This window comes from Melanerpes formicivorus, unplaced genomic scaffold, assembly GCF_026170545.1.
Source record: "Melanerpes formicivorus ecotype bairdi unplaced genomic scaffold, bMelFor1.0.p_v2 SCAF_27, whole genome shotgun sequence".
Lineage (NCBI taxonomy): Eukaryota > Metazoa > Chordata > Aves > Piciformes > Picidae > Melanerpes > Melanerpes formicivorus.
Window position 1 is genome coordinate 8,712,067 of NW_027142379.1, and position 15,185 is coordinate 8,727,251.

The 15,185-nt window shown below is 44.9% G+C and overlaps 1 protein-coding gene across 1 annotated transcript in view; it reads right to left on the minus strand.

The window, feature by feature from the left end:
* The window catches only part of RNF150 (ring finger protein 150), a 151,717-nt gene extending 136,965 nt beyond the window's left edge, over window positions 1-14,752 (minus strand). Inside the window, exon 1 of the mRNA XM_068154041.1 lies at window positions 14,070-14,752. Coding sequence (XP_068010142.1) covers window positions 14,070-14,535 — 466 coding nt within the window. The 5' untranslated portion in view covers window positions 14,536-14,752. The remainder of the gene's footprint in view (window positions 1-14,069) is intronic.
* Between the last annotated feature and the right edge of the window lie 433 nt (window positions 14,753-15,185).

Genomic DNA, 15,185 nt, shown 5'->3' on the forward strand with positions numbered 1-15,185 from the left:
TTCTGAGGTCCCTTCCAGCCCCTAAAATTCTGTGATTCTGCAGGCACTACTGAGTCACCCCAGGTATTAATATTTCCCTATTACTCATTAATATTTGCCTGGCCTGGTAGGTCTTACTGTGATTTGAAGTCAGCTGTCACAGGGCACATTTACATACTTAAAGGTTATTAAAAGTAAATGTTGTATTACTTCCAGGCAGATCTCTCTAGCTAAATACGACAGTTAACTTGTTAGGAATGTCAGACAGAGAAACCTCTGTTCATTTTACACTCCCCTCCTCTTTGGTTATGGTTTCCCATTCTCTCAACATACCCCCACAGCTAAGTGGCTGAAAGCTCTGTTCAAAATCAGCATGTGCCAGCGGGAACGTCAGGGAAACCTCTCCTGAATTTCTCAAAGCAAAACGAAGATGACAAACTGATAAGGCCACAAGGGAAGATGCAAAACTTTATCCACTGGAACCAAATCTGGAAAACATGGCAATAATTACTCCCAAACTCGACTGGGTGTAAGGTATGGAGGTGCTGTGTATCTGATATGCCTTAGATACGTAAGCACTTCTAAATTAGGCAACTCCCTGATTAGCAAGAAATGCTGTATGGCTATTCTAAATCACCTAGCAAGTACAATTGCCTGGTTGATACAAATCTCTAAGACATCTGCAAATAACTAAACCAGCTGTCCACACTTCTCACAGCTATGTCTGTTCCTCTGCATGCACTGGTAAACAGACCTCTAACAAAATGCAGTTAAGAAGAGATAGCATCTGGGTTTCAAAGGGTTTGGGTGGTCAAATCTTCCTCAGATAGAAGAGGAACAGTGCTCACTGGAAGGCGAGAGAAGTACTTTGCTTCTAACTGTGATGCAGACACGCTTGATAACCAAGAAAGCGAAGTCAGTCTATGTGGAGAAACATAATTAAAGCATCTCTCTTAATAGGTATTTATAAAGCAACTGTTGTATCAGCTATAGAAAGTTTATATCTTGTGTTTACAATTTCAAGTAAAAGTGCCTTATTGTAAAGAACCTTTGACTATTAGGTCTCTTCCAACCTTGGTGATTCTGTGATTCACAGTGCTACACAACAAACCTCTGGGCTACATGAGACACTTCTTTATTAGAATAAACCAAACCAGGTTGGAAGAGACCTTCAAGATCACCGTGTCCAACCCATCAACCAATCCAACCCACCTAAACAACTAACCCATGGCACCAAGCACCCCATCAAGTCTCCTCCTGAACACCTCCAATGATGGTGACTCCACCACCTCCCCGGGCAGCCCATTCCAATGGGCAATCACTCTCTCTGTATAGAACTTCTTCCTAACATCCAACCTGAACCTCCCCTGGCCTCTTTTAGATGGCATTTTCTCCTAAAACCATTTTCAATCACATTCAGGCAGTGCTCAACTTCTGGCCCACTCTTAGCGGGAACTGAATATCAGCTTAACTATAACCACTTGTGCAAACACCACCTCAAACTGGCACATGAAGCTTTCTCCCAATTACCTTAATGTAATGCAGACATTAGAAATAATGTCTAACCTGAAATTTGAAATACCTACCAGTGAGTTTATGACAGCAAAATCACTGTGTTGGTAATGTGAGGAGTGATTTTTAAATACCAGTCTCACCTGCAAGAAAGAGGTTTGAGGAGTTGCTGTATTGGTCTAGGTGAGACAGCTACATTTGCCTCCCTGCTGTCACTACTACCAAATGGTCTATTGCTTTACATATGGACAATAGCTCCTGTTTTGCAGGCTAATCCACAACAGATTTGTTTAGTCAGAGCCAAAGACAACAGCTTTGTGATAAAACTACCAGAGTTATCTTTGCATCAGTGAAAAATATTTCTGGAATGGATGCAAAATAAATTGTCCAGAAAAGACCAACAGCAATCACTCTGCTGACTCCACACAGCATTGGTTGAGAAGTAAGAAGAGATTCCACACATCAAATGTACAAGATAATCAAGAGATGATACTCCACACTTAAAATTCAGTGCTTTGCTTTGTTATTTTTCATGTCTAACTGTAGAAAAATGGTTGTATAAATTAATGGGAAGGAAGCCTTTAATTATTGAGGGAAGAAGTGATAGGTCATGCATATTTAGAAACAGGATAATATCAGCTCTCTGATACCAAAAAATCTTCCTTTAACTACCAACCATTAGAAATTATAAAGTCAGGGGGGAAAAAAAAAACAACAACAGTTATAGAGTCAAATTTTTTCTTACAAATAGGCTATGGTGTCTCATAAACTGTATCTCAAGAAATTCTGGTCAGTAGACTAGGGTAGGAAAAAAACCCATAAATAGAAAAACCAAAAGAGCCTATAACCCCTCAGTGATCTGGGACTTAGATAAAGAAAAGCTAATGTCTCCAGAGAGGGGAAAAAATCCCCAAACAACATAGAAAAGTTAATTTTTCCTTTGTGGTTTCTTAAGCAGGAGTTAGCAGGCCAGGGGAGTGAAAAGGACAGATGATCTCTCTGCAGAATCAATATACACTAGAGGATCCTGACTGCCTTAGACATAGCTCATTAGCTTCCCATGCAGTTAAGCTGTTGGCAGCTTCCTCTAACTCACCTATGGATTCACTTGGGCAGTATTCTGTGAGCAATGCAATCCCCCGTGCTCCAACCACAAGTAACATGCAAGACTGCTAAACACAACTAGGAAATGCACACAGCACAAGCTCAAACCTGAGCACAAGGTGACCAAGATCCTCATCATCTCAGGGAATGTTCCCACCACCTGTAAAGGCAGCAAGGAAGGACTGGAACAAACAGCAATGAGGCAGCAAACAAAATGTCAAAGATTGTGGCAATGGATATCAGTGAGATGAGGGAGCACAGAAATTAAATGGGCATTAAGATATAGCCAAGTAAGTTTCACAGACTCTGAGAGAGAATACCTCCCCAGTGGTAATGCCACAGGGGTCACAAGCTACTCCCATAGTTATCATTTTCCCACCAATATGAATTCACTTCTCCAGGATTTTGGTTCCCTTTCATCTACTGGCCATTCTAGCCACTTCTCTGGCAGAGTCAATGACAGTACTACTGCTTTTTGAAGCATTTCACCCCACCCTGTGACACCTTTGCTACCTTGGGTTGTATTTAATCATGATATTCCCTTGTGCTGGCATTCAATATCTAAATGAAAGTTTTGGAAAAGAAAGGCTTTCAACTACTGTTACAACATGAGACTGATGGTCCAGACATGCTTGTTTTGTGGAGGCTCACAGGTAGCTCTCTACAATTGTTGGCTATCTTCAGACACAGAAACATTTAAGTTGCTTAGACTGTTTTTCATGCAGGTGAGTTTACTTGCAGCTTCCTCTTCTATAAATCACACAGAAATAACAAACTGGTTCATCATTGTCACCCAGCTAAGTACTTTCCAGGTGATAAAGGAATGCTCTGCAGAGATCTGACCTTGAAAAGCTGATGCTCCAGGCCATAGGGTTCACTTCTGCCCATGTGCAGACTGCCAGAGCTGTTTTGACAGTCTTCAAGTGTGGAAAAGAGCTGAGTGGTAGTTCCAGAAATGTACAACCCTGAAACCCCTAAAGAACTGCCAAGATCACCTTCTCTAATCCTCCTTGTGCACATACTACCACAATATTTACAGAGAATGGGGTAAGTTTTCAGGGTGGGACTTCTACAGAGCTATCCAAGCCCATTCAAATAACATTAAGTCATGGGCAACCATTTAGGAAATTGCATCTTACTACAACCCTCAATCTGTCTCACTTCCACTGACAACTATCTTTATCTCATAGCAAGCACCGTTCCCTTGTGTATCTAGAGACAGTGCTAAAGTCATGTCTAGCCTGCTGGTAATGATACATACACACACAGCAGGGGCCAAACACCTTCTAGTGTAGGGACTGCAGTATAGGAAGATAGAAAGATGCTGGCACGCTGGCATAGGGAAAAGAAACTCAGCGCTGCAAATCTGAGTTCAGTGTCTCTAGATAATATTTGTAATCAAATGCATGCACTGAATCCTGGAGATGGGTAATGTTTGCAGAGGGAAGAAGTCAGGTCTAGGCCCTGGGGTGGAGAGCCAGCGTCTAAAGGTGATAGAAGATGATTAAAAAGGAATACATCATCAAAAAAGGAAAGGGAAACCAAACTGCTTTGAACCTGACATTGAGAGACATTAATTATTTACTAAAATAAAAATCTTTATTCAAACTTTGAACTTGTAAGATCTTTTCTGGAGAGCAAAAACTTTCCAAAACAGTGTTTTGTGGGAAATGTATTTCACAACTGAAGACAACCAGTTTCGATGGACAAATTCCTGGTCCATTTTCCTAGCATTCAGCAGGGAAAGTTTAATCTTCATCTGCAAAAGCATGAAAGTACAGGATCTGCCTCTTTACATAGAGGGGACCATAATTTAGTCTTTTAAGAATTCATGAAAAAGGCTTAGGAGTGTTCAGCACAAAGCCATTCTATACATAGCAAATGTGCTGTGCCCGCCTGGCAGCCTTCTGTACACAAATGGCATGGCCGTGTGCGTCCTGACTGCCGCTGTCCCACTCCTCCCAGCTGACCCTGAGCAGCAGACAGCAGATGCTCTTTAAACCCTGAGTCAGCTGCAAAGGAAAAGTAACCAAAAGGACATAATCCTGCTCTGCTTCCCCTTACAGCCAGCTCTGTATTTAAAGCAACAGCCTTCATCTATTTTTGTCAGCCTGGGGAGAGGTGGGGAGAAAAGGGGGGGGGAGAGCCTAGAAGAGATGAAAAATAGGTGCAGATCACATACAAAGACAAGACAGAGCGGGAAGAAAAAGGTAAGAAGTCTGAGGGAAAGACTTACTGCAAGAGTGGAAAGTAAAAGATATCCTCCTGCCAAAAAAATAAAAAAAAAAAAAGAAGGGAAAAAAAAAAAAGGAAGAAAATGAAAGGGAGAGAGGATTGAGGGAGAAGGAAGGCAAGAGAAAGACATCAAAGGCGATATATTAACAAGACATAATGGATTTTACTCAGCTTCTCGTTTTCCACCGTGAAGAGTCTTGATACTGTGTTCAGTAAAGGTAAGAATTTCATGGACAACCAGATGGGACTTCAAACACATGGACATATAAAGACCAGGCAGGGAGATCACAGAGTTCTGTGAAAGCTGCCTCAATCAAGGAATGTGATACTGGCAGGTAAAACTAGGAGACACTGAGTGCATAATAAAAGCTTAAAGAGATTCAAGAGAGGAAAGTGCATTCTGTACAAGCATAAGAAGCAATCATGAGAGAGACTGCAGCATCAGACTCTTCTGTTTTAAAGATAATCTTCCTCTGAAGACCAACACAGACATGCCCCAGAAATATAACCAAAGATTTAAGATTCTCTAATACAGAAACTTCTGAAAGGGCAAAGGAAAAGCAAAACTATACTTTTGTCTTCCAACAGAAAATACTGACATGGAAAAGGAGAACGCTAACACCTTCTAACATTTTAGCTAGGAACAGGGGATGGAAAACCAGAGAGATCTTATCTGATACTTATCAGATACTGATACTCTTGCATCATTGGAAAATCCAAGGAATCTTTTCTAGTGAAACTTGTTAGGCACCCAGAGCTTTGATCATTAGGAACTGGAATTGCTCTTGCTAGTGTGACAGTAACAACCAGGTGTAAACGCTTCTCAAGTGCTCCACAAATCAATTTAAGCAAAACAACAGAACCACACAACAGGTTATTGAACTGGGCCTGAACTCGGCCAACCCACAGCACACACTCAACTAGCACATACTCAACTAGTGTTGACACATTTGACAGCTCAAGATTAGACATATATGTTAACTAAAGATGGATTTTCTCTCTAGGCTCTTGAGTCCATCCCTGGTGCTGCTCTGTGATGTCAGACACGTTCCACACAATACAACAGTGACTGTGCTGGAAATGGATTTTTTGACAAGGACTGCAAGATGAAGCAATAAAGAGAAGAGCATGGTTTAATGATGTGTGATTTATAAAGCTGGAAGTCAGAGATTAATTGGATACATAATTCTCTTTACAATGGGTATATTATCCAGTGAGGTGCTCTTACAATGACTTGCAAAAAGAGATGCCTTGTAAGGAGAGATTTGAACAGTAAGAGGCCAACCAAAGAGCATATGAAAAGGGAGGAGGCCTAAGGTATGGAACAAATTATGAGGAAGAATAATCTCCTGTATAATTAAGCCAATGTTCAGGGACATATGATGATAGTTCACAGATAACTATGTCAGTAGTAGGGGTCTGTCTTGGTAGAACAGTGCACAGTGCATAACTGCTTTGTTATGGAGCACCCCAGTGCCAGGGGTCCTCTCTCATGACAAAGGCTTCAAGACACCATGGAATATAAATTAATTTTTAAAAGCTATGTCTCATTAAGTGTGTGGCACAAGGGAGCACTTGCCAACTCATCCTATTCCATATATCCCTGGAGGAACTACATTCCTATGCAAATATGACGTTTCTATTCTTGTTGAGGGGGTCCACATGATAAACTCAAACCAGGACTCCACGAAGTTACAGGGCTGTCATTTACACTGCTGTGCTTTGGGAACTAAAATGACCAACATTTTTTATTCCCCCTCTAACTTTGCCTCAAACTGAAAAGGTGGTTGAAAAAATAAATGGGCTACCCTTCCATGCACAAACAGTTGAACACATGAAATTTGAGACTGACACTCTGACAGACCCTTAGGTATATTTGGCTATCACTATGATTACACTGTCAGAAGCAAATGAACAGGCACTTCACTTTATTGATGTTTTTTATAAACCACTCTTGAGAGGGCAAAGAAATGAACAATTATTTGAATAGGCTATTATATCTATAAGTACCTAAGAATCCAGGAGGCTAGCTTTTCATATTCAGATAGAGAACAGCAATAAAACAAACTGGTTAATCTTTTCATCATCTCCTTCAGTTCTCAGTTCAGTTGTCTAAGGTTTATCTCAAATAGTGAATTAAAAAGGAGCCTTAAAGCTCTCTTGTAAAACACAGCTGCATAGTACTGTTGTGTCATAAGCAAAACAATCTTTATCCATCTGCTAGATGGTGAGAGAAGAGGTCTTTCCACTCATACATTTTTGAACCAGAAGTCATTGTTTCCACCAGGGTGGTAAATTCTCCTAAAACCAGTAATTTTTAACCTATCCTGGTTCAAGGATTACTTCAAAGTGTGGCACAAAATGCACTGAAGAACAGTAAGCCTGTTGCTGGAGAGCTTCAGTTCACAGCAAAACCACAGGCAAACTTGTAGGTTTCTTGAATCTTGGCATCCACCAATAAGGGCAGTGAGTCAGACAGCAGATATAAATCTGGTAAGTTTCATCCAATGAATTTCACAATTTGAGTTTTCACCCAAGTGGTTTTGGTTTTCTCCTTGAGGTAACAGAAATTGTAGCTCTTCACCAAATTACCTTCTGAGATACTACACCAAAATGTACCCAGGAACACGTAAGGCTTCCTCATCCACACTCAGGACCCTTATCCACACTCAGCATCTGGTCAAACAGTGTAGTGGCTGACACGTGGCCTTTCTGTCTAGATTTCTCTTCAGAGAAACCAAAACCAGCAGAGTGAAACAAGGAGACAGCAGGGCACTAATGCAGCCCTGGGTCACATCCCACTACGGCATCAAGACGCAGCAGAGTAAACCCTGCTTGGGCATCATCAGTTCCAAAATATTTTATCTATGGCTACAGATGGCTTTAAACCTTATCCTTCAGCAGGTATGCCTCTGCCAAGATGACTTTGTGGAAGTTATAAGAATTAAGTGTTATATCCTCCCAGCTTCATGACAATTCTGCTGCTTACACAGACTGCATTTGGTTCTGAAGCACCCCAAGATCCCTTCCTCTGCAAGATGCTAAGCAAAAAGCACTGTGAGGGTAGGAGAAGGTAACACCATAGGAAGCAGTCCCACGTAAGTAAGGTGAGCGGTTGCATGGACTACTCAGTCTTTTCCATATCTGATTTCTATGAGTCAATGATTGTATTGTTCATTCTTCTGCACCAAAGAAGTCATCAAGTAACTAGCACTCAAATCCAACTGAAAGGGCAGAAGCAGGGCTTGTCTTGCAATGAATGCTGTTTCTGTGCAGGTTAGCTATGCAGAATTTATTGGGAAGTGGAGAAGTTGTTGGGCTATCCCTTCATAAAGATCTAACTCTTCAGCAGTCTGGCTCATGGTGTATGGAGGCAGAGGTCACTTGAAGCTCATCCATCTCACATGACAATGCACTATGAACTCTATCAAACAAGCGGGACAAAATAATGGGTTCTTTTAGTCCTAGGCTTATGCGAGAACAGCAGAGAAATGCCCTCTTCTTCTACCAGGAACAGAGACTCTTAAAGTTCCAACACTGAATTAACTGTAGGTTTCTCTCCCCTGTCCCCTTGTCCTGAAAATGTTCCCATGCTCTGTGACGTACCATGAAGGGAGCAGCACAGAAATAGATCTGCATGAATTAGTGAGCTACAACCGAGTTGACACATTAGCCACAGACTCCCATGGTATTCTAACAACCCAAGCTAACACAAACCATTTTAAAGCCAAAACACCAATGGCACTAGAACAAGCTTTATCAAAAGCAAGCCATTCTCTTAAGGACACTGTATCAAGAGCAGGTGCTCCAGATTAAGAGGCAGCAACCAGATTCAGCGCTGATACAGATTTGCTCCTGAGGAAGATCTTCTTCTTGCTGTGTCACTTCTTACTGCAGAGATCTGAAGACAGCACTTGTATGAGTATTGTTGCAAACAAATGCTGCAGATAACTAAAGAGCATGGAAAAAATCTAACTGCTTTTGCAATCAGTAAGCTTGGAGGATCAATGCAATCTTCAATAAATCAATACTTCACTGCTTTGTAGGAAAGGCTGTACCTCATAGCTTGATCCAAAGCTCAGTGGACTCACTGTCTTTTCACAGACTGCAATGGGCTCAGGAGGAGGCACACAAGCCCAGCTGTGAGGTTGAAAGAAGCTGTGAGATTCAACAAGGCAAAAAAAGGTATCATCTAATGACAAAACTCAGCACCCCAGCACTGAAGTGGCTGGCCCTTGTAGTACTGGAGACCAAGATTATTTTGTTGTTCTAGTGCTTGTAGGTCAAATTAATCTCTTTTAATTCAGTTAAAGCTAAACCAGGTACCTAACAACCCAAAGCCTACACCCCCCACACTTGGCAGAATCAAACACACCTGCAGTAGAGAAGTCTAGCAATGGACCACAGCAGAGCTAGGAGAAAGTGTGGCCCTCAGCAACTGCAGCTTGTTGGCACTGCTGCTGGCTCTATCCCAGGTCACAAATCCTTGATTTTGATAAATACAGAGAACCAGATTTGCTAAAACTACTGAAATCCAGGCCTACATGATGGATCCAGGAGCCCATCTGTGTTCCCAAGGAGGGCAGCACACTCCAGCTATGCCTCAGTTTCACTATGGTAAAGGCTCAGAGATGCATTGATCTCCATCTCTCTCCCTCCCTGAGTTGGTTAGGAATGAATCCTGAGTGCCTGGAACAGAAAATAATTATGGCAGTCCCCAGAAGCCTGAAATCTCCAATCTTTGATTAATTCCCTCTCATCCATATGTAAATGCAGTGTGCACGCTGTCAGCACATTTCCCTCATTAGAATTCAACAAAAAGTTAGGAAAACAGTTGTTTTAGTGAAGGAACAAATGTAGCAACAGTAGTGAATTAAGTCTGTAAAGAGAGAAATTCTCAACTTCAATGTTTAATTTGCAAATCTGTACAAATCTACAGGGGTGCCCAAAGCCAAAACTACTACCAAGGCAGCTTAAAAAAATGTAAAAGGTGAGAATGGTGCTGGAACAACAAAAAAAATCTGAGTACAAGGGAAGAAGCTGCTACTGAACTGCATGTGCACAAGGCTGGCCAAATTCACAGCAGGTGTGGAGGGACACACCTGGTTTGGCAGTGGGCTGGACACGATCTCCTCATGCCAGCTGGAGCACACATGCTGTACTTGAGGGTCAAAGAGGGAGGGAAGAAGTCAGAGCCATTTTAGACCACCTATGAGATCCAGGTCTCAGAGTTGGCCGTTGCTGCCAGTGTGCAGAAGCCATTACAAAAGCTGAAGCACCTGCCTGTCATTGCAAACAGGCTGATGATATGCACAGCAAGTGACTTGAGATTTGTGATGGCTTGCACTGGGAAAGTAGAACATGGGGAATGCAAAACTGCATGACTCCATGTGCTTCTGGGGCAAAATACCTGGGATGCAATTTATTTCATGTGAGATATCCTGGAGCACCCCAGAATTCAAACTGGAAGTTACAAACCATATTGAACGCTGAAGATCTGACTTTTGCCTGCATATGAATCATGCACAGCCACAGTTAACAACCCTCCCTAGCCACAGGTGCCCAAGTGAGAAGTGGTGAGCCTAGGTTCCCTTAAACTAGAGCTGGAGAGCAGAAGTCCTTATATTGAATCATCTGGAAGGTTCCCATACTGTATCTATTCAGAGCTCAGAAGAAGTGTTAGGATGCACTGCAACAGGTAGTGAGACTACTTCCAAGTAATACTAAGTTATTGAGTACAGACAAAGTGACTAAGAGCCTTTTCAAACCTAAATAACAGACAATTTGGTCTGAAAAAGAAAAAAATGCCATTCAGGAGCCCTAACCAACACCATGGATTATTATTCTGGAGGACAAAGAACATCCTTTATATTATTAGGGCACTTTTCTACTAGGAAAGTTGATTTAGGAGAACTAAAAAGCAACTGAAGCAGAAATTCTGGATGCAATTGCTCCTTCTCTGGCTAAAATCTACTTAGTCAAAAAGCAGAAGTTATCCTCACAGCTCCTATACCATATTTCAAGCCAAAACAATAAAACAAAACAAGGAAGCCAGTTTGCAGAGGCTGTAGCAGATGATGCAAAAGCTAAGTGGGTCCCAGCATGAGAATCACAGAGCTCTGCATTCCCTGTGAACGCAGATGTCAGCACTCTACCTCACTCTTCTGGATGTGCAAGCAGTGACCTAAGTGCAAGCTCCCTGAAAGCGAAGGCTTTCAGTACGGTGACTGAACTGGGGCAAATTGGTTTGCCTGGTGCACTGTAAATAAATCCTGGATAGCTGTATTTGAGGTTTTCCACAACAAGCTTCAATACAACATTATCCTAGTGTGGGGGGGAGGGGAAGGGGGGAGGAGGTGGTCTACCAATTCTCCTTCAAATTCCAGACTGGTATTTTGCTACAGCTGCCCACAGATTTTAAACTCAGGAGGCATCATGTCAGCAAAGGGTCACTGGCACACACTGCAGCAGGAAACAGGCAGCGTAACCGAACATACAGCTGTGAGGTAAGATCTCTGGCAGGAGAAAGAGCGAGCTTTGGGAAGAAAGTGGCAAGGGCAAACAGCACAGTAATGCAGTCAAGAGGGGGGACGAAGCACAAGGGTAGAGATGAAATGAGAGGTGGGGTGAGAGGAGCAGAAGCAGCACGGTAAGATAAAACGACAAAGAAGGCAAAGCATACAGAAGAGAACGTAAGGAAAAACATCTCTCTCAGGAGTAATAGTTCTTCAGTCAGGGCAGAAGCCACGTTATGCAACAGGATATACTGCTTTCTGTACAGAAAGATTATTTAAGCTTATATGAACCCACCCCTCTCCCCCCCCCAAAAAAAAATAAATCTGTGGGAGGATAAACATTAAAGAGAGAGAGAGTAACATCATATTCCTTTTGACTTTTAAACTGCTTTTTAGGTCATATTTCACCCTCCCTTCCCACCCCCCAAGTATTTTCCAGAATGGAATTTTCTTCTTCCCACTCCAGGATTTGGCGTGGGCAGAGCACCGCAGATGCTGCTGAACTCAGAAACCAAGAACCTGATTCATTCTTCCCTTGAAGCTTATGCTATCATTTAGACTGGGACCAAGCAAGTGCCAAAGGCTGCAAGTCAGATAATTTTACACAGCCTGTACATTCACTTAGTCCCACGTAAAGGTGGTACACGAAGAAGAGCACAGAAAAAGCCAGTTCTAAATCCCTGCTGCCTTGTTAAATGTTGTTTAAGAACAATTCTTTTTAGCTCCTGTTCCAGGACACTCATGGTCTAAAACTCCTTAGAGAGCAGATTTTCCCTTAGGTAAGACCAACAACCAGTTCTCAGAACACAAAAATTCCTAAACCGAATACAACCTCCCACAATCAATCAGCAAAGCCCTTTGGTCTCACTGACCGAATTCAACAAGTCCAGATTATTTTCTGCAAGCTGCCTTTCATTTCAGCCTCTGGTGCTGTACAATCACACTGCTGGGTATCAATTGAGTGCTCAAAAAGGATTCTCAGAATAAACCCTAAGGAGTCATATGACATAAAAGAAGCTGCTCCCGAGATAAGCGATACAGTGTTTGGATTTTTAAAGCTGAGGCCACTTGCAGTAAGAAAGATTCCCTGCTTGCTTCATTTTAGACTTTAAAACAAACAAAAGCTCTAACATTTTAAAAGGTTAGACTCATTTTTTACTCCCACTGTTTCTTAATAAAACACCACTTGTGTGGGAAACCAGCTTAGTGCATACTTTAAGAACAGGCAAACCATTAATTGATCCAACATGTTGGCAGCTTCAGAGAAACTCACTAGACAAGAACAAGCGAGGCATCCTGAGCTTTCAAACAGCCTGAGCTTTACTTGAAGGGTGCCTCAGTATGGCAAGCTCCTACTATTTTACAGTGCTTAGGATATAAGCTGCGATGCTTAAAGTACCAAGAAGTATAATCTGAACAGCTGCTAAACGATGTGCAGGTTATAATGCACAGTTTTAAGAAGCTCAAGAGGTTATGAGTTGCTTGTCTCACAAAATTAATGGAAAACACTAACAAAACCCCATCTTCCACCCATAGACCAAAGAAACATCAATTTACTCTAAGAAATGGTTAGTCTCTTAAAGAGGCTGCAGACAAGAAGCACCAAAAGCTCCAAAAGCCCTACCTCTGCATTAGCAGTACTACAGGTAGGCAACCAACTGTTTTGGGGCACATCCATGCTAGCTAGTTCAATGTGGAAACTTAAAATGTCATTAGAATAATGTCCTGGTTGGCAGCCTGTGTTTCAATTTCCCCCTAACTCTGCTAAAATTCAACTGGCATGAAACAGCTGGCCGTGATTAGTTACTGGAGGCAAACCAAACTGAGATTTCACAATAGGTGGCATTTTAGTCTCCGTGCCATAGGCTGCTGGTATACAAGCCCAGTGACCCCTGGCAGAAATCACCACCCCTAAATATATACATCTGATAATCTGTTTGGAAACATTTCAGATCAAACACTGGTACAAACCCAGCGGTTTTCTGTGGGCAAAACCTGAGGTTTGGGTTGTTTCTGAGACTGAATTTCTCCGGCGTTCTAGTTGACAAGCACATGTTGGGACCGGAGCGCCCATGTGCTGACACTTGCAAGCACAACTCTATCGGAGCGCGCTGTTCACCTGGGAGTGACCCCTCCCATTTCAGTCCCGGACAAAATCTCTCCTGTCCTCACTAAATCAGATACTCTACATTCCCACCCGATCCCACAACTTTTACACTATCACAAGACAGCGGACACCGTGTTCCCTACTTGACTGCACGTCCTGATAAGCCTGCATCATAGACACTGCACTTCTCAAGGAGAAAGGTCTCAATCACACCTGATCCCACACAACACCTGCTAGAGGGTCCTCGGGACGCAGCATACATAACATTGGTTCCCCGAGGTGGGCTCAGCGTCCCACCTATTCCTCCAACTAGACCCAAACTTTCCATCTCCCAAACTTTTCACCCCTGGAACACCAGCGTGCGGTGCTGCCAGGAGCACATCCATCCTTTGCCATGGCACCACAGAGAGATGCTCCACGGTCTCCGGGATGGGTATGCGTGCCCGGCCGGGCCCGCAGCCCACCTCGCTCCCTTGCCAGGAGGTGCGAGGGCACCTCGTCCCCAGCACCCCTCAAGGGTGCGGGATGGCTGGGCGGGCTCGCCACGCATGGGAAAAGCGGGCCCCGTCCGTCCACCCAGCACAGCCTCGGGCTGCGGGCAGGGTGCCGGAGCTCACCTGCGTGGGGCATGGTGATGGTCTCGTTGGCGTTGCTGGAGCCCACGTTGTAGATGACCACGGCGGAGGCGTTCTGGGCGGCGGCGTGGCGGATCTTGTCCTTGTAGGTGCAGTTGCCCCGCGGGATGAGGGCCACCCAGCTCTTGCCCGGCGCCGGGGCGTTAAAACGGGTGCCAGGGTCGCAGGCGTAGCGGTCGACGGGCGAGGCGGAGAGGGCCACCTGCCCGCGGGCGTCCTGCTTGGGCGACTGCTCGCCGTAACGCCCGCACTCGCTCTTCTCGCTGCGGAGCTCGGCGCTGCCGGCCGCCGGGTCGGCGTAGGTGATGTTGACGAAGGCCGTGTACCACTCCTCCTTTTCGGCCACGGTGAAGTCCAGGCACAGCAGATGCACAAAACAAAAGGACAGCAGCCATGTTGAGAGAGCCAGGCTGCGGCATGCTTGGATCACAGACATTGCCATCTTCATCTGCCGGGGCCCCCCCACCCCGGCCGACCCGCCCCCGCCGCCTGTCTGTGTGTGCGTGCGCGCCTGGCGCGCCCCGAGCAGGCGGCTCCGGTGCGGGGCGGCGCTGATCGCGCCGGGCGCCGTGCGGGGGAGGGAGGGGGCCCTCCCCTCTGCAGCCCGCTGCTTAATTCATGGCGGGGCCGTTTGATTTCCTCGGGCTAGCCCCGTCTCCGCCCTCTCCCCCTCTCCCCCCCCACCCCGACTCCCCGCCGCCTTTGCTTGCTCCTGCCCCTCTCTCGCCCGCCGCTAGTAACGCGGTCGACGCGGGTCGGGCCGGCACGGAGGCGGAGGATGTTGCACACGCACACACGCCTGGCACCGCCGCTGCTCCCTCTCCGGGCCCGGGGTGCGGGTGGGGGCCGCCGGGTGCGGGAGGAGCGGGCGGCGCGGCGGCGCCATCTGCCGGCAGAGCGGCGCCAGTGCGGGGGGAGCCGCCGGGGCCCGCGTCAGCCCCGCCGCGGCTGCTGGAGCCGGGGCCAAGAGCCGGCTGTCCCCGGAGAGAGCGGAGCCCCGGATCGCACAGCCAGTGGAGAATTTAACTTTGATTTATTTATCCTTTGTGCTGCAGAAAGTTAAAAAAGGTGAAATGCATCATGTGGCACAGGGCTGGG